The sequence below is a fragment of the Channa argus genome, chromosome 11, assembly GCF_033026475.1.
Source record: "Channa argus isolate prfri chromosome 11, Channa argus male v1.0, whole genome shotgun sequence".
Classification (NCBI taxonomy): Eukaryota; Metazoa; Chordata; class Actinopteri; order Anabantiformes; family Channidae; genus Channa; species Channa argus.
This window is the reverse complement of record NC_090207.1, coordinates 17,382,207-17,402,500: the sequence shown is the minus strand read 5'-3', so window position 1 is coordinate 17,402,500 and position 20,294 is coordinate 17,382,207. Positions and strand designations below refer to the sequence as shown.

General features: G+C 40.4%; 1 protein-coding gene across 3 annotated transcripts in view; it reads left to right on the top strand.

Annotated features, from left to right (window-relative positions):
- The window catches only part of rtkna (rhotekin a), a 51,431-nt gene that overhangs the window by 5,593 nt on the left and 25,544 nt on the right, over positions 1-20,294 (top strand). Inside the window, exon 1 of one of the 3 annotated variants that reach the window (XM_067520884.1) lies at positions 8,796-10,302. The exons of the other annotated variants lie outside the window; for them this stretch is intronic. Within the exon in view, the coding sequence (XP_067376985.1) occupies positions 10,207-10,302 (96 nt within the window). The 5' untranslated portion in view covers positions 8,796-10,206. Of the gene's footprint in view, positions 1-8,795; positions 10,303-20,294 lie in introns of those variants that run through there. 3 annotated transcript variants of the gene reach the window in all.

Sequence of the window (20,294 nt, the reverse complement as noted above, 5' to 3'; positions counted from 1 at the left end):
TTTAATGCATTTCTTAAAGAGATGATACATTTGACATCAAGAACATGTGGTGGTAACTTCAAATGCATTTCTGTATTTTAAATGATGGAAATGATGTTTTTGTAGTTTTCTATCCCTTATTTTTAGCTTTGTTCTAATGCAATTCTGTTTTTGTTTTCCAGTTCCTACTGTGGTAATGAACACAGAGTAGACTCCCTTTGTATGAGTGTTATACGTGTTTGTGGCACAAGTGTTTTGACCATAATGTAATTTATGGCCTCTGTTTCTTCTAGCAACTGGTGTCAGGGTGCAGTTAACAGCTGAGGGGCTGTTGCAACTGAACCCTACACAGTTAGACGTACTAAAAACAAAATCTAAAACAAAGAGAGACACTATGTACAAAGACCTGGAATAATTGCGAACCCTCCCAGAGTTGTCCTCCCTTCCAAAATTAGTCCAAAGGCATGGGGACGACTATTCCCGGAAGCCACATTCTGAAAGACGCTAAGTACAAATGGTGGTGAGGTGAAAACCACTGCTAACCCAGAAAACAATTACGAATGATCGGAATTTAGCCACAACAAACCTGTATTACCCTCAAACCCATCAGGAGAATCTTCTATGGACTGATCAATTAAAAGTTACAATAACATCTGCATACACTGAACACAGACTTTTGCAAATAAAAAGGGGAAAAAAACATAGCTATGGTCAAGGCGGTGGTCGTGTGATGGCTATGTCAGGGCCAGGATGACCTGCCATAACTGAGGAAAACATTAATTCCACTTGCTACTAGAGAATCCTAAAGGAGAACATTAGTGTGAGAGTTGAAGCAGCTGGTTGGTGAAACAGGATAATCTAAACAATGATCCCAAATAATAAGGGTAAATCACTCTCCGAATGACTTAAAAGAAAAAAAGCTAAAGTTTGGAATGGCCTAGTCACATTTTGGACCTTAACTAGCTGTTAAGCTCAGGAAATTTCTTTCACATTGGTAATTTGAGGATTGGATAAGCTTAATAATTAGCCTTAATTACTTAAAAGTATTTCTTTGGATTTGTAGTTTGTGTTTGCTCACTTTGGCCTTGTTTTATATTGTTTAAAGATCTAAAACTGTTTTGTATTTGATTAACCCAAAAGACTAGGAAGGAATCCTATATTTTTTTTCACAGCACTGTATATGTGACACACACACACACACACACACACACACACACAAACACGCAGACCCAGAGGAAGTGAGTCATATACTGTCACTATCCAAATCACGTCTCCATCTCCATGTATGCCTGCACATTAACAATCCTGCCAATTACCGTTATAAATTAAAGCGGCACTTGTCAACTTGTTAATCATTAACACAAACACACACACACACACACACACACACACACACACACACACGCACACCTTAATTGTACTACAGCTGTGAGGACACTGTCTACACTACACTTTGTCTCCACTGTCATAGAAAGACAGGTACACATGGCTTTAGACTGTGATTAAGCAGCAGTGTATCATTGAGGAAGGTCCATTGAATATTCTCAGACACAGACAGGCTTTGTTCACTCAGTGCACTCTGTCCTTCTTGAGGCCGTCACTGGCAGTGACTTGGATAACAGGCAGATGGAGGTGGCGTAATCACTGGATACTTTCCCACTCCCCAAGATGGGAAACTACCTCCTTGCATCATCACACCTGTCTCATTCTGTTACTAGCTTGGTTAATGAAGTGGATAAAGCTTTTGAATCCGAGTTACCCAGAAGCGTTGTCATGCAAGTCCCTTCTTGCCTTCCCTGTTTTACTGTCTGATACTGGGGAAAATAACTCAATGGTAGGATTTGGGTTTAGCCCTTGTTGTAAACTAAGCTCTCCCATATAATATGAATGGCACTAAGCGTAACTTAAGGCGTTATAGAGAAAACTAGAATAGAGCTTAAATGAAGTATTACAGTTAATCTCTTCAAGATTAAAAATATTTAATATACAGTATTTATTAACAAATGCACTGCAGTAAAACCATTGTCTCTCTACTGGTTCACCTGCCTTAATGAGCTTTCACCTTACTCCACTGTTTCATTATCCCTAATCTGTCAACCTCAAAGTCCCCCATTCCCAGGAGAACTGTGCTATTTGGGCCACACCACTTCTTTGAGGCTCAGGTCCCCTGATATATCAGAAAAATTGGTCTTTTTCTGTCACGCAACATAGTCCTAACCCACTTTACTGATCCAGATTACACAGAGCAAGTCCTCCTTTGTCTTTACCTCAAGATTACGGTTAGTTTTATGTCCCTTCATCTCTCCATCTTTTTTCATTGTTGATACCCGTATACACAACCTCCCGGAGACTTTAACTGTAACCTAGTGAGCCCGGTGCTAACAGACTGTAAAAGAGAATTTGACTGCCTCATGCCAACGGTATCTTCTTACTGTGAACATAAGACCCCCACTGAGTACTGCTCTGTTAATCTTTGACAAACACACACACACACAAATTCCTGTATGTGGTTTCATTTACAGACTAGGACACTTGTTGTTACCCTTTTTTGAATTATAACAGAGGGCTTCTTTGAAGCTTGTTTTTCTGGAAATTGTCTTTTGTCAGTTTTTTATTTGTAAATCTAAATGGAACAATGCACATCTGTTTCTTTTATCCCATTTGGCTACAAGATGTGTCTGTTTCTTTTATTACATTTTGTATAGAAAAGCAAAGCAGGTCAATCCTGAAGTAGAGTTGAAAATATTGCTAACACACTGTAATAGTTTGGACGGAACCCATATAGACACCAGGAAAAAAACACTTTTCCCTCTTTATGTATCCCTAAAAACTTTTTGTGCTCTACGTTTAGTTTCTGTAGCTTCTCCAGGGACAAGTCATTAACCTTAAGTTCCACACCATCATTAAGGCTGTAGAATATGGGGCATGTCCGCGTCAGCCCACTAAGTTACACTTTTTCTTCTATTCTAGGCTCTTTTCATTTGTCCTCACAAAAAAGGCTTTTCATCCATACGTCACGTAGGCACCTGGCTTTATTGTGAAATGGATGGAGTCAGGGCCTCTCTTTCATACAGAGGAATGCACTGTGAAAGGAGTCAACATTGAGTAGTGTTTAGAGGTGTGTGTGTGTGTGGGTGTGGGTGTGGGTGTTGGGGCCGGGGATATACGTGCCTGTTCCTGCACTGATTAGGACTTTTGTTTTCATTTTGTACAATCTCACTGACTTACAAAGTGATGAGATCATGGTAAGTCACATTCATGCCCCCTGAAAGGGATCTGTGTGTAATATCCAACAAATTGTCTATGTAAAGAAGGTAGGTATTGTGTTACTGTTCTGTACTAAAGCCGAATATTTATTTAAGATGAACAGACATTTTTTACAGTGCAGCTTGGCCAGGAGATCTCTGGGTGTTATTGTGCAGAGGTGGGGGCAAAGAGGGAACAACCCTGCTCTCTGTGTGGAGGATGCTGAGCAGGTATTTGACTTTTATGTGAGCAGATGGTACTATTATGCATATCTCCCTTCCCTGCATGCTGCGTAGTGTACTAGCCACTGCAAGCATGCCTTTGCTTTAATGTGTTTGTTTTCTGGACCCAGTGGCAGACGGTGGGGTGTCAGATCTTGTTGTATCATTTTGTCGTTGCTGTTGTGTCATCATTTTTTTTTTTTATTGTTTGTCACTAGTTTTGCATTATTACATACCATGAGAAAAAGAGAGTAGGACCGGTGGTTTGGTTTTTAATTCATTTAGTTTAATAATAGACAAAATATTATTTATTTAAAAAAAATGTTGCTGTTCTAATCCTCAATACTGCTGCTGTTATATATATATATATATATATATATACAGATTATTAGCATGTTGTCATGTTAAGCAACTAATAAACATTAAGTATCTGAAATAAACTAAAATACCATTATATCAAAAAAATACATTGTGCTCAAAAGTGCAGAACATGTTCATTCGTATTTCTCCAAAATATAAATAAAAATAGAGTCAATTTGAAATATATATATATATATATAATATATTTAAACATGATCAAAGACCAAAATGGTTCACATCACAGAGTAGCTGTGTAGTTCAGTTCCTTGTTGCTCCTCCCTCCTCTCTCCCTGCTTGAAAAAATCTTTAACTTTTAAAGATGTTATGCTTGTCAGTTTGAGATATGGCTGGGCTTCCTAATGCCTTCTCTGCAGATGTTTAGTTTATTGTATTGTTTCAGCAGATGTTTAGTTATGTGGCTTGTGTCTTAGACTTACCTAGACATTCATTTAGTGCAAACAACAGCTTCTTGGTGTGAACTCTACTATAAACAGAAGTGATCTCATGAAACTTTTTTAAGTCTGGTCTGGCTATTCATATATGTGACAAAAAGGGTTTTTTCTGTCTGTGTTTCTCTTTTTCTCTTCACTCTTCGGGCTCTGTTTGTGGAACACAGCTTTTTAATGTCTGGAAATAAAGAGGAGCGTTTACCTCTTTAAAAATTTATTTTCGCTTTCAGTCACCACTTTATGCATAGTAATTATTTATCACTATTGTGCAACTTATTAGACTGTTAAATTAAGTTTCGGTTGGTGGCACATCTGCCTGTGTTTCTGCTGTTATCCTGCAGAGGGCGCCATTGTTCCATGTCAGATTCTTCAGCAGCTCAGCAACTAACACAATTGGAACACCTTTTTTATATTCTTTATATTCATCTTGCAGTCATGAACAGTCATTTTATAAAAACCCTTGTGTTAAGTCTAAATGAATATCCTCTTAAGTCTGAACACACATACTCGGATATTGCTCAGCCTTCACTCCCGGGGGTAGAAATCAATGAAGATGAACAGTTTCTCTTTCAGTGAGCTGCCTAGTCCCTCAGAGTGACAAGATGCTGCAGTCTTTTGTAACTGGCTGAGGTAGCATTATTTGAAAGTCAGCAATTATTCTGGGAAACAACCAGAGTTTTCTGCCTTCTTCTAAATTGCTGTCCAACTGTCTCTCTGCTTGTGTGTGTGTGTGTGTGTGTGTGTGTGTGTGTGCGTGTGAGCCTGAACATTCAGTACTGTACAACGGCCTATATTGAGAAATAAGATGGGCCTCCAAGCGTGGCATTGGAAGATCCCCCCCCCTTTCTTTTATTATGGTCTGTGATGAGGCAGTTCACTTCCCCCTATTTTCTAAGCTCACCTCTGGGCGATGACACACATCCTTTTCTTTAGTATGAGCTATCTCGTACAATAGCAGCTGAATGATTTTTGGGGCTGTGTCTAATATTTGACTTTCAACATTCCTCGGGTTTTGATCATAACACACTGTGCAGCGTTCAGAGTTGAAAGCATCATCATAGCATCCAGTGTTATTTTAATGTAGATGTTAGATCACAGAGATTACAGACTGAAACAGATTCTCCTAATAACAAGGTAGACTGTCGATGAGATATATCGTGACATTACTCTGTCTCTGTGTCTCTGTGACTTATGACTCCATGGCTGTCAGTGCAATGTTTTTATGCTCTTCAACTAAGAACTGATCTTCCAGGGGATTTCTCTGTGAGACATCTGGTTTCACAGCTCATCACATGCTGCAGTTGTCAAGATAAACACATGTGACCCAGTGCCTGCCCGAACACAGTCATGTAATTGAAGTCTTGTGATATTGTGTAGCAAAACTGATTTTTGTTGTAGATTAAAACAGTTTTCACTGCCTTTGTTTCTGTGTTTATCAGAAAGTTTTTCTTCTTGTTGGATCTCCTACACTTTTGTGGACTTTTTTTCTGATGTACATTTTATGGGAGCAGATTTTAAATGTGAGCTTTTAAGAGATCCCATATAATACCAGTTTTTCTTTCACTGTTTTTGTGTGCAGTGAACAGTGTAAGAATACACTGAGCAAAAATCTCTATAATAAAACTTATTTTACCTTTTTCTCTCTGTGGGAAACACCAGGGAGGGGGTTTGCTTGGCAGTCTATAATCAGACAGACAAACATTGATTAGCTGCATTTGACTTTTATTTTGAGGCCATTTTGCCACAGCTTCTTGTTGTGTGTTGGTGTGTGTGCGTGTGTATATATGTGTACTCTGTACACATGGTTCACAGAGTGTTTGTTTACGTCTGTGTATTCCTGGGTGTGTATTAGGGTCTGTAAGTGTAGCTTTGTATCTGTCACAGTGAGTGGGAGTCAGGGTGTGGGTAGGGTTCGGTTTTCAGATTGGGCCAAGATGACAGTCACAGTGCTTTGTTGTGGTTTGGGGTCCTTTGGGGCCTCTGTGGTTCTCTGCCCTGTTCGCCACAAGTCTGTGTGTTGAGAAAGTGTTTAAACTTCAATAGGGACTCAGTAGTTCTGAACAAAAGTGTTGTTGCTCTCTAAGGCAATAGGACTGTGCTTATTAGAGACAGAATATGTAATTTGTGTGATAATCACCAGTTTGTTTGCTTTCTTTGCACTGTTTAGATTATCAAATGGATCTCCTTAGGGTCCATGTTCCCTATTGTAGACTGTCCGAGCAATGTGCATTCTTTGTATTTAAAAGCATATGGAGTCTAAAGGATGATCACATTTTACTCTAACATGTGCCTTTTTTCTTAAATTTGGCCATCTGTCCTAATGGTAGTAATATGTAATCCTATCATTGTGTTACTGACAAAGATATTTAACAGTGCAGGAAATCTGATCATGCAGCTCCCCAGGCCACAGGTTCGAAAACCATTACTAGACATGCCCAGTTTGATTACATAAAGTGTAGTTTTTTTCTCCTTCAGACTCGTTTATTATAACTTAGAACTTTAAGAAGACAAAAACAACACTAAAGGTCTATAACCACTCTAGCAGTTCTTTTCTGGCTGTACTCAAACACAGCATGGCTTGGAGATACTGTACACATTAATTGAATGAGTTTTGCGGGTGTGAGTCAAAGATCCCTAAAGTTTTTTGTTTTTTTTTAATTTTCCTAAATGGATACATACAATGCATCCAGAAAGTATTCACAGAACTTTTTCCATATTTTTTTTATGTCATAGTCTTTTTTTAAAATGGAATAAATTTCTTATTTTCTTCAAAATTCTACAAACAATACCCCATAATGATAACATAAAAGAAGTTTGTTTGAAGCAAATTTATTGAAAATAAAAAATGTAATAAATTACAAGTATTCACAGCCTTTGGTTAATACTTTGTTGAAGCACCTTTAGCCCCAATCACAGCCTGAAGTTGTTTTGAGTATGATGCTACAAGCTTGGCACAACAATTTTTGGGCAGTTTCTCCCATTCTGTTTTGCTGTACCTCTCAAGCTCCATCAGGTTGGTTGGGCAGCATCTGTGCTCAGCCATTTTCAGATCTCTCCAGAGATGTTCAATCAGGTTCAAGTCTGGGCTCTGGCCAATCAAGGTTGCCAAGATAAAGGAGTGGCTGTGAGATTAGAGTCATTGTCCTGTTGAAAGATGAACCGTCGCACCAGACTGAAGTCCAGAGCTCTTTGGAACAGGTTTTGTGTGTGTGTGTGTGCGTGTGTGTGTGTGTGTGTGTACATATCTTTCTATAGATATTTGGACACAATTTTGTTAGTTACTATCATTAAGGACATTTTAGCTGATCACTCTACCTTCAAAGGTAGTAAAACTATGTTTTAGGGTTCAGGTTTTTCGTTGTGTGTGTTTGGGTTAGTTATTGCAATATATTAGTGATTGTTATTACAACAATATGTTGTGGTTAGATGGATTTTATCCATCCTTTAACCTCAGAGTTGGATTTAACTGCCATCAGGGAGGTTTCGCATAGCAGCCAATTAGCACATCTGGCCCTGCTACACTAAATATAAGCCTTTAGTCACAAGCTGTTAATGTACTACTCCATTAGTTGTTAATCACCATTTAACATAGCAAAACCCCAGCCACACCTAAAGCTGTTAGACTTCTCAACTAACCACTAATCTCTCTCTGAACACCTGAGTTTGCCTTTTAACTCAGTTGCTCTTGGCCAAGCAAGTCACCTGCTTCCCTGCCACTGTGGCCTGTCTTTAAGATAATAGCTGTTTTCTGTCAGTGTCAGTCTTTGTTTTACTATGGGTGGATTTTTTAAGACTAACTGGATTAAGTGACATAGGAGCAATTACTTGTTCCCCCAGCTTCACACAGCGAATGCGTCCAAACGGACACAAGAATCCCAGAGTGTTTTGTGAGCACCTACAGTATATCCCTCCTTCTGTGCATTCACCTAAACTATTTTAAACTTTTCCCAACTCAAGAACAAAGAATAAATCTGTTCTGCTGTCTGTCTTTAATCTGTGGCAGATTAGCTGAGTGATTTAAACTCTGAGGGTGGGGGCTTTTCTTGAGGAAATGACACAGCTTGCTAGTGGCCCCTCTGGCCCCCTTCTCTCCTCCTCTCCCCTGAGGTGAAAGGGCTTTTAAAGCTTCTTTGTTTACAATGTTTGCCCCTGTAAAAGAACTTAGAGGATGTGTTTCACAGAGTTGGAGTGCCATATGGGCATGTGTGTGGAGAGAGGTGGTTCTAAAAGTCAGGTCAGAGCAAAGAATGTGGGGAGGAAATCATCAGCATACATCTATAACTTTCCTTTAAGGTGTGATCTTATGATAAGCTCTTAAACTAAGCTAATGGCATTCTCAAAGCCCCCCTTTTGTCTCTGTGTTGTTGAATAGAAGAAGAATGTGTGTGTCTGTGTCTTTGTCTGCGTTTTAATTAATGTGGCTTATTGTGCAGTGCGCAATGTGACGTCTGTTTCCTGTTGAGGGGTCGGCTTGTGCTTTGCGGAGTAGGGTCTTTTCCACGCTACAAGGAAGGAAGGAAGGATACACACATCACACACACAGCAGCTCTATCCAGTTGGTCCAGCATTGTGGCGATGGATGGTTCTGGGGAGCAAAACAAAATATTCACTGTAAACTTTTTTCCCCCAAACTCTCGGGTGAAGTTTATGTCTGACAATCACGTGGAGTAAACTTTGGCGTTCTGTTGTTTGGAGCGCAGAGGATCTTGCCACCAAACAGCTGGAGCTGACGGGAAACGACACTGACTTTTTTCCTGACTTTTTTTCTTATTTTACATACGTTTTTAACATCCAACTTTTTGTCTGACGCTGAACGTGAAATCGGCTCGTCTTTTTTGCGAGGGAGATATTTGTCGAGGATAGTGAGAATTGGCAGGAAGTAAAACTTGAATGAATTTTTAAAATGTTAAGCAATAAAAGATTAAAACGATCTGTGACACTGGGGATCTGAGCTATGAAATATGTATTTGAATTGGCCAAGTGCTTGTGACCCTGCGACCTACTAAGACACGTCTTTCCTTATATTCATAATTGCAAATTTCAGCTCTCTGGAATTATCATCAGGCTGAAACATTTGGATTTAGTTTTTACGAATGTTTTATTTGGGAAACAGGTGGAGACAATAAAAGGTCATTTGACATTTTACTTTTCATACACACCTGGACTTTTTCGAAAACAAGTATTAGTATTAGATGACACTTGTTGGTGTATTTTTTGTGACATTTATGAAGCAGGCTCTCTGCCCCGCTGTGCTTGTGCGATATTTAATGTTTGTTTGTTGAAAGGGGCGGGGAGCTACTATAGTCTCTCTCTCTCTCTCTCTCTCTCTTTCTCTCTCTCTCTCTCTTTCATTTTTCCTCGTTCTTCTTTTTTTAAAGTCCATTACCATTACCAGGGGCGCGTTGCGGGGTTAATGTAGCGCCGAGTCGGGGAGAGTCAGGACGCACACAGTGGACTGGTTGTGCCGATCACTCGCGCAGAGGCGATGCCCTTTTGTGGAGAGGTCTCTTGTCACACAGAGGACAGACGGCATTCATAATCGGGACACAAGGACACAAAGAGAAGAACTGCATTTTAAAAGGCTCCATTATTTCCACGCTGCCACTGGGTGTTGACTGTGGGTGTTTGAGAGGATCTTTGTTAGCCAGAGGAAAGTGGAGAACAAGAATACGCCCCGTGAACGAGCTGGGGGGATTTTATGGAGCAGGGTTACTACAGTGCAGCCGGTTGCTATCATCCACTCCACCTCTGTCTGCTCGCCCGGGGCTAGATCTCATTTTGCACGAGGAGCCAAACTTTTTACACGTTGTTTTACTCACTGAGGGCGCGATCAGCGATTGAACCGGACACGCACTTTCGTAATGAAGTCTCTCCTCCCGGTACCTGCGGGCTGGCGGGTTGAGACAGATCATTAACGTCTAGAAGTCACTTTGTGGATATTTGCCTTAAGGATGCCAGTGGATAAATTTGCAAAAATGGAGGAAAAACTGTGGATATTGGAGGACCTGAACATGATGTATATCCGTCAGATTGCACTCAGTTTACAGGTAAAAGCTTGTCTCACTTGTCTCTGACCATGTTGCAGACGCGGGTTTGTTGCTCAAATTTGCGCCACTATCTCAAGTTGCAGGCTGTGTCAGTGGAGGAAGTGTGTGTTATCCGTTATCACTATCACACACCGTCTTACTTACTTTTCTTCCTTCTGTTGATCGACCCAGAATCCCCCCCATATTTCGGTGTATGGCTGTGTTAACTGGCTGACTCTGCAGCTGTGCGCCTGGGTGTTTACAGAAGAATTGGTTGAGGAATCTTTCCATGTGACAAACAAGTCAAGCTGACACTGGTGTTGTCTGTCCCTTTATAGATGGCAAAGCTCCCACTGACAGCTAACAGAAAACACTGCAGGCAATCCATCTCACCCTCTCACCCTGCATCTCCCCCTCTTCCCAACTGGGGTTCACACAGTCCACAGCTGCATTTGCTGGCTGATGTTGTGCTCTGGGACTGAGCGAGAGTTCCTTCCATACATTATTATGAAGTTCATTGAAGGCACTATTCCGCTACCTTTTCCTGGAAATCTCCATAATCTCTTTCTTAGTCACTGAGGAAATACTTCAAGAATCTTTCTCATAGTCCATAAAGTCCAGAGGTAGAGGAGACAAATGGCTGTTGGAAATGTTACAGGAATTTCAAATGGGAAAATCTAATATACTTTATTTTTTGGCCCCCTCTGAAAAGATACTGGCTGTCTGTGCTGCAGCTGTTTAGAGGAGCAAAAAAGGAGACAGTTTTCTCGCTGTGTCAACTGAATTCTAGCCCAAAAGGCCTCGAGTTGCATGACACAAGGTTTGTGTGAGAGGTGATATCACTCAATGGTGCATTATACCAGCTAGCAGTTTGGCATCATTTTCATGTACTGAGGTGTTGCTTTGCTTTTCTGCATTTGCCAAATAGCTCAGAGTATGCCAGGTGTCTGGCTTTTTATCACATAGGAGTAGATATGTGACGATGAAATAATACACATGGGCGCCAACTTTAGCTTGCCTGAAGCCTCGTCTATTCTCTTTCTGGGACGTTATGGTTTTTTAATTGTTGATCTGTGTTTGAAACTCTCATTAAACATTTCGAGCCACTCCTGCTTAAAGATACTGTGTAAAAGTGACTTTCCTAAAGCGTTTGCAACGTGAGATGCACGGTCACAGACAGCAATCACAAGATCTTGTTACCAACAAGCTGATCAGACATAAATCAGTTTGTTTCTGTCACAGAGCCTCTTTTGATAAAGAAACCTGCTTACAACTCGAACATAGAGTAAAAAGTGGCATTTTCTATGAATATTGAATCTAGTGCACTAAATAGCATTATTCTGTTCTTCATTTTAGTTTTTTTTTTTTTTGCTGTAAATCCAATTGCACAGGGCAAGAATGTGTAACAACAAGATGATGAGAGCTTATTTAACCCTGTGGGAAACTGCTCTTGTTGTTTCTTCCACTTCATAGGGAGTTCAGAGGTCAGGATCAGCTGTAGAGCCGCATTACTTTGCAATAACAAGTGAGATTTTCAGATTGTTGGCAAAAACATTGCTCTTGTCTTCAACTCACAAGTATCTGCTCATATACACTTACTTGCTTGCTCACATGCTCAATCACTCTGTCTTCCCCATCCTCCCCCCAGAATCTCTCTTCTGCCTGGGTGGGTTTATGATACAGTGATTCTTTGTATGTGGCTGAGCTGCACAGTCGACAGTTCAACTGTAATTTCAACTAGCTACAGATATTTTTCGCTCCAGGGTCTTTCATAAACATCCTGTTAGGTCAAACTGACTTGCAGTTATTAAGCTATAAAACCTATTCTTCTCTTTTTTCATACACTCAATTGTCAGTTTATTAGGTGCATCCAAGGTGAACAGCGTTGACATAATAAAAGAAACACACTATAGTTTCAACAAAACTGAACATTGTCACATTTACAAAGTTAGGATGTACAATAGATGACAGGGCTGTTGTGTTAGACTGTAGTCATGCGCAAGTGCACTTTTTTACTCATTTCCGCTAAGAGTGTCCACGAGCGCGGAGAAAGGAGTGTTTGTCACTTAAACAGAAAATTAAATAGTGAGAAGATCATGCATGTCATGAGGTTCCAGCATTCCTCAGACATGGATAATTCTATTGTCAGGAGGAGAGATAGCAGGGTTTGTGTTATTATGAGACTCAGTAGGAAGTAACCTCTGCTCTTCAGGTTTTACAAAGAAGGTTATAATAGGAGGGAAGGCATTTATGGCCCCACTGATTTTTTTTGTCCCCCCCCCCTCTGTTATGAGGCCCATAGGACACACTGCAGGGCTTTTTCTTTAATCCCATGTGTTATGGTCTAAAAATGCACAACCGAGTGATTCAGAAGAAAGGTAGATGATAGGATACAGGAAATGGTCTTGTGTAATGCTTTTTCCCACCGGAAAAGACAACATGATGACACCAAACCCGCTGCCATTAATACACACCATTTCCTGTCACAGCAGACCCCTATTTACTTTACAGTATATTTAATGTCCCCATTTTCCCTCCTCTCTTATCCTGGTTTTCAGCCTTGTTTACCTCCTCGGGCTCTGTCCCCCTGTCCTTTTCCCCACTGATTGCCAGAGGGCCGTAGATGGACACTTTTTCCCTGGTCTAATTTTAGCCTGCAGACTAGCCTTGTTGTACATAGATCGCAGCTTTGGCAGTGCTAAATGTCGACATTTGTCAAGGGCTTCATGAGGTCATTCATTTTTGCCCAAGTTATAGAAGCGGGATTTGTGTTGAGCATTTCATTCTGTAAATCACCCATTGTTTGTAAAAGCACAATGCTTTCTCTATGTTTGGGTATGTATGTGATTTGACCTCAGTTGGTCTATTCAAAAGGGTGCAGACTTGGACGTTAAACAGTGATACTATCTTGTGAAATTTTTAGATTTGGCTGCTGTTAGTGCATTTGCTGATATATTAAGAAGCAGATCGGAACCATTGCTAATAATTGAATCTGTGTAAACACAAACATCGAAGTGTAGACCGATAAAAGCTGTTATGAAGCATCTGTTTATTTGCTCAAGAGGAACAGTATAATAGTACAAACTTCTCTATTAGTGTCTGTATGCTCTTTGTACTTCAAATAGTGCTTAGAATTGTTTTCATTATTCAGTGACTTTATCATTAATAGTTCCTCTGATTATTTTCATGCTAATAATCAGGCGGCTTTACTAAAATACCAATGTTAAAAGCTATTTTTTAGTGACCCTGACCCTGACATGCTGGGCTCATGGCAGCTCAACCTTTGACCCAGGTTTCTTTCTGCTCCTGTCGGGAATAACGTTTGACCTCTCACACGCTCCCAAATCCTAAACTTAGCCATGACCATGCCAGAGATATTTCTGCATATATACAGACAGGCCAGAAATATCCGTTAGTCGGTTTTCATGCAGCCGTTTCCATCTGATCTCAGGCCAATGGTCAAGCCGCCTTGACCATTCTGAAGGAGTAGGAAGTGACGCTTTCTGCGATAAGATCAGTGCCTTTTCTTTTTGAACTGTTCTGTTGTAATTTCACAGTATGTGTTTGAAGCTAATTACCGTGGCGACTTCATTATAATCCTGCTGTGTGTAAAATATCTATCCTGGTAGCTGTAGTTCCATAATACTCCCCGTGCTGCCTGAAAGTAGGGAGGGTCAGGGGGCAGCCAGTGGTCAAAGTGACACTAGCTAATCCCTGTCTGCAGTGGAACAGTGAATCAGCATCCTCTGCTACAATGATAAATTGGTAGTAGGAGCAAAGGTTAATTGTATTTATAGTTGGATAAAAGATATCACATGCAAGGTTTAGTTTCAATTTCCTGACTTTTTAAAAATATTTTAACTATATTTCTTTCAAATCTTGCCTTTCTCAGTTGTTTCCTTATTCAAAACCCATTGATAATTCTTTTTCATACTGCAAATTTCTTCATTTCTTGTACTAAATGATTCCTTAAGTATATGTCCTTCCTCGAAAAAGCAGTAGGCAGCTGAAATCTGAGTGTGTATGTGCATCTGTAGGTAAGTGAGTTTGTATGTTAGTTCAGCTGTGAAATTGTTTCACTTTCCTAAGTCACACCAGACCAGCTTAAGTGGAAGGTGTGCTAAAGCCAACAGCATTCAGACTCTTGTGATGCAGGATACACAGTGATGGCTGAGCCAAAACACATTCCTTCAAACTGGACCACTTCGTCGTTCCCTCTCCCTGCTGATCTGGTCTGTGCTCTTTTCAGAATGTGTGTGAGTAAATATTTGCAAAGACTAATAAATCATTACTGTAAGCCATACACCCAGGTAGAGTATTTTAATTTAATAAAGGAAATTAGGTTTTTCATGTAGGATTTTGTGGGAATGTGAGCTTTTTCTATTGGGATTTTGTTCTGAACTCAATGTACATGTTCTACAGTAGTAAAGATTAACAGAAACAGTTTTCTTTAGCTGCACATCTCTTTTAGTGTGTGAGTGTGTGTATCTTTGGCATCTGTACCATGGATAGCTACAGTAGCTTTCAGTTCTTCCAGTCCTGTATGCCAAACGCAAACACGATGTGTGTGAAGTAGAGGAGAAAGGGGGCTTTGTGTCACAGCACACACACCCATCGCTCCATACCAAGTCCTCCTCTCCCCAAAACCACACATCTAGTTTCTATCCCTCAGCCATCTATTCCACACCTTCCTGCTCCCAGCTAGCCTCAAATCAACTAACCACAATCAAAACCATCCAGCTCCCTACCTCACCTCTGCACCTCTAGTGCTTAATGCCCTCGTGAACCTTTGTCCTTGCTCCAATGACTGTTAGGAAGAGCAGTCCAGGACTGAATAGGCACTCTGTATGAGCAGGAACCAGTTAGATGCTGTGACCTGAGCCAGTTTCCTTTGAAAAACAGCAGGTCTGAGCCAGGAGAACGAAAAGAAGAAAACACCAAGCCAAACCCAGAGGTGCTGTTATTTAAACACTGACCTGACTGAACTTCTTAGCCCTTTTCTTTTTGTTAGTTGTTTCAACTCTTTGCTCTTTCCCCATCCCTGCCTGGAGCTATTTAATAATTTCACTTCTCCTGTCTATTTGCCTCTGTGTGTCTGCTTTTGACCCTTATGTTCTCACACTTTTATCTCACCCTGCAGCGTCACTTTCTGCTTTCACCTGCACATGCACAAGGGCACTTTGTGATTTAAGCACTTTTTGCTGCTGCAAAGAAAATCGGAACCGCTTACGTCATCTGAATTGAGATAGCAGGCGTTTTTCAAATGTTTGACATATCGTGTCATCAGCTCCCAAGTCATTGTTTTTCAGTGAAGCTATTAAAAATGTTGGGTTTTTCTGTAAAATATGCAATTAAAACAAGTGATGGTTTCTGGAGATGCAGCTGGTGATGTAGGCTATTTAATCAGATTGTTGTTTTTAAAAATGTGTGCAAACACATGTTAAAAAGACCATTTGGCTATGTGTTTAATTGAGCCTGTAGATACTGCTTTTGTATTTGACCATATGGATGCAATTTGTGCTTGTGTGTATGTGTGTGAGCTCTTTGTTAGCTTGATAAACTCTGCAGTGTTTGGTTTTTGTAAGTTTATAGGTCATGTAGAGATTTTATGGATGCTCTGTGTCTTTGATTAGGTATATATACAGTATGTGAGGGGATTTTAAATGACTAAATTAAGTCTATATCGCTTTTTGACATCTGATTCCTCTATTTATCGCAACACTGTAACCACACTAAGTGAGTGCCTTGGAACAGAGAGTGGGTGAAAGTCTGAGATGCAGAAGATAAGCACTAAGCAAGATCTATCTTAAAAGGCAAGCAACTAAACATTTGCCCAGTGCACAGATCATCAGCAGCATCCCCACCATTACAGTAACCCCGAGGAGTGTGACACTTCTGGGACTTTTGTGCATGTTCGATTTGTGTTTAACCAGCAAGCCAAAGTGTCTGATCAAATTACTGCATACTGCAGGATCGTTGGCTGCTGAATCGCTATGTGTGTGTGTGTGTGTGTGTGTGTGTGTGTGTGTGTGTGTGGCTCTGTCTGACTCCGTCAGCATTTGGAAGACTGCCGTCTGACCATCTGAGAGTCAATTCTGCTTTCATCAAGGACAAGTGAAGATGTCATTTTAGCTTTTATATATGATGTAGTGATATAGTTATCATCTCCATGTCTCCAGTGTCTGCAATAGACCCAGAAACATTACATAGATAGCAGGTTTGTTTTGGTGAAGATAATTTGGTTAACGTAAAACCTAAACTGACAGAAAGGACAGATGGCCTTACAGCATCTGTTGAGGTCACTGTTCTTCAAAAAGAGCACAGAAAATAAGCCTAGCCTGGGTTTTATGTGACTTTTGTTATTGTATAGCCTGGAGGAGATGGATGGCTGTGCTGTTAAGGAAAACCTAACAGCCAAAGGCAAACTGTCACAGAGGAATTGCAGGGCTTAGAGGTGGGTCAGCAGGAGCCGGGGATTAATATACTGAGGTAGATCTGAGGGCCGAGGCTGCTGAAAGGGGCTTCTTGTTGTGCTCGAGGTGTTGATAGGTATGACTGAGCTGTGCCACCTTTGGGATGAACTCTCTAGCTGGGTGATGTCATGATTTGGAATTGGGGGTGTGCATGGAAACACCCAGAGTGTATGATGCTGTGTTCATGGATTATGGTAGTACCATCCTTCTGCTTACATCTTGCACTCAAAAAGTCTTTTATTAGCACATACACATGCACACACACCTTGACTGTGACATAATGTGTCCCCCTTTCCCCTCCCTCATAGGGTCATAGGCTAAGGGAGGCAGAGCTGATGGGTGTCCATATAGGAAGTCAGTGTATGTGTTTCTAAACCTTGAAATAACTAGGAGATGAAAAGGTTATTCGATCTTCTATTCATTGGGATGGACAAAGAAACTGAACAAGCATTTCTGTTGGTTCTGGGAAGAAGCAGGCTAGAGATTGCTATTAACCCCTGCTACACCAAGCCCCTTTGAAGCACTGTCACTGGTCAATATGTCATTGGACACAGTCTGGCAGTTGGTTGTTATGTAACTACATGGGCAAGTTTATTAATGCTCTATTTTCGGCCTACATGAAAACACACGCAGCTCATGTCCTCACAGTTGGCAGCCACAGCTGTCACTGTAAGCGCCATCTGATCACCGTTGATTTAACCTGTGTGATGCTAAAGCATAGTTTGCATGTTTCATGGTCTTATTTGTTAGGTTTCTCACTCTGTAGAGATATTGTAGCGTCATTAAACGTCAGTGTTGTGTGGCTGCAGTACATGATGTACCCTTTACATACACAAAGTTTGTAATTTTTACAGAATCTTACAAAAGATTTACAAAACAGATAAACACACTAGTCACATATGTAGTCTACACTGCCACCGCAAGTTAGAGGAATTTCTGCTTTTTATGTTGTAACTTATAAAGCCATTAATCTGATTAATTAATCATCATTAATTAGTCAACAAGACACTGTTGATTGTCATAGCTGCTTGATGTTGGGCTTTAGTCCACTCCCAGCATGCTTGAGGTTAGACACCACAGTCGTGTGCATAATTTGTTCTACAGCACCACAGACTGCCTGAAACTTGGAGGACAGCAGGTCTTTACATGACGTAAGACAAAACCATGACTGGCAAAAAGAGTATTTTAGAGGCAAAGCATGTAGTTCAGTCATTCCCTCCTCAGGGGCTGAGGAGGGAATGACACTTTTTGTATCTAGATGTTGCCACACTCTCTTGTGGCCAACAGGGGGCTGAACAAACCTTGAACAAATAAGTGAGTAAATTATCTTCCTCCACTATGCTACATGTTACCAGGTAACCAGGTACCAGGCAATATATAGTAATATGAATGATGAAAAGTAACAAATATCATAGAGAGTAACCATAAAATAATATACAGTGAATTGAGGAATAGATGCATAGCATGACTGTACTATTAATAGCAACAGGATTTCTGTGTAGTTGTTTGAATATTTATTGCCATAGATAGACTCACTTAGACTCTCCAGTCCCATACACCTTGTGTGCACACAAGGCCTAAGAAAATTAAAATGTCTGGCCTAATAAAATAAACCTGAACTTTGTTAAAACATTTTAAGTCAAAAACACTAAAACAGCATTTTTCAACATTATGTACCAAACACTACAGTGAATTTAGACTAAATAAAAATACACAAATGTGAAAGTATTCTCTTCCTGTTACGCCCATATTGTTAGGACACAAATATTTTTCAGTGGTGACACAATATTAAAAATCATTGCAAGTATTTAGATACCTATTCCACACAGCCTGCAACAAAGCAGTTGAAGCCTATCCATGTGCCTCAATGCTTCCTTTGGGTCAGTCTATGGGAAACTGCCCAGGGACCTTTGCTCAATAAAGGGCTGTGAAAAAAGTGAGGCAAATATGTTGAGTGAAACACTGGTGCTTTTGTCAGGAACAACTGTCAACAAAGGCAACAGATTTATATGCGCAAAGACTGTAAAATGTATGTAAGCTTGTGCACTGCACAGCTACTCCTTTAGGCCATGGTTGGTTAATTAAGATTTAATTATTATACAAGTGATCTGAGAAAGAGATTAGAAATGGAATAATGGGGGAGGGCTAAACAAATATTTGTGTGTATCTAAAGTAGGAAGGAAGCAGAAAGGAAGAGAAATACTTGTTTGGGAAAAGAGGTTAGTGAGTCAATAGGAAATGCTTGAGTCTCAAAAGGGCGGGTTGAGTAGGTCAGTCTTGCTGGAGGAATGTCCTCTCATCCTGTGAAACACAGTGTAATGACAGTGGGAATGATGCTATTACTCATTCAGCTGGTCCCACTGAGTCATTCAGCATGGGAAAGCTGAAGCTGAATGCAAGTATGTGTTTTTTCTTTTATCAAAAAGCCTTAGGCATTTTAACAAATTCTGTATAAGTGTTGTTTTTAATTCCACCACTGATTTGTCTCTTTGTACTGTGCAACTTTGCATTGACATTGTTATTCACGCGTGCTCTGTGAACCCTCAGTGAAATGCTAGTGTAAATCTGTCTCTAACAGCATTCCTCTGGCAGGTTCCCTGGCACAACTACTTGCTGATGAAACTTTAATCTGATTAACTCAAGGATATTTAGAGCTCTAAGTCCTGAGTTATCAGGGCTCATCTTGTTTTTGTTGCATGTGTTTAATCACACAGAGATATGATCATAGAGAAAGAGAGAGGGGAATTTGCATTAGAGGGTTGAAGGCCCATTTTAAACACTTTATGATTTGATTAATATTTAGTTAGTTGTTGCTTCTGTTGTATCATGTGCTCCTACAGGGTAGTGAACACAGGGCAAAGCAGCCTTCTCTCCTGCTGTCTTTAGATACAGGTAAAGAGGTGCATTCTGCCAGCCAGATGCACAGATGGATTATTGTACCATTGAGATGGACTTTGTTGCTCTGTTGCTATTAACTGAGGCTGCCCACAGGCTGACTCTCTCCTCCTCCATTCTGATCCTCCTACTCGTCATCTGCTGCATCTCTGGACTGTGTCTCCTTCCATGTCTCAACTCACCAACAAACAGCATACAACACACCAAGTGATGTGGTTTTTGTCTTCTTTTGTTGAGATTTTATCCGTTGTTTCTCTGCTTATATTTGGGGAAATGTAAAAAAAAAAAAACTAAAATGGGAACATAATTTTATGCTTTAGAATATTTCCTGCAGATATGCATTCTTCCTGTGTTAACAAAATATGTTGCTCACTCCATCTGGATTTCCTGTTGCTCATGCAACTTCCAATCTGCTGATTCACCCTAACCCTCATTCCATCCCCACATTTAATTTTACAGTAGCTGTACTCATCTGGGTTTTCCTTTTCCACCTGCCCACAAATCACTCTCATGCATCATTGGTGGACAAGGCAACACAATCTGCCACACAGCAACTTCCCAGTGTGCACATAAGAGCCAGGCAATAAGCTGAGACACGAAGAGAAAGGTCAGAGGGAGAAGAAATGCAGATTTGTTTTCCCAGGA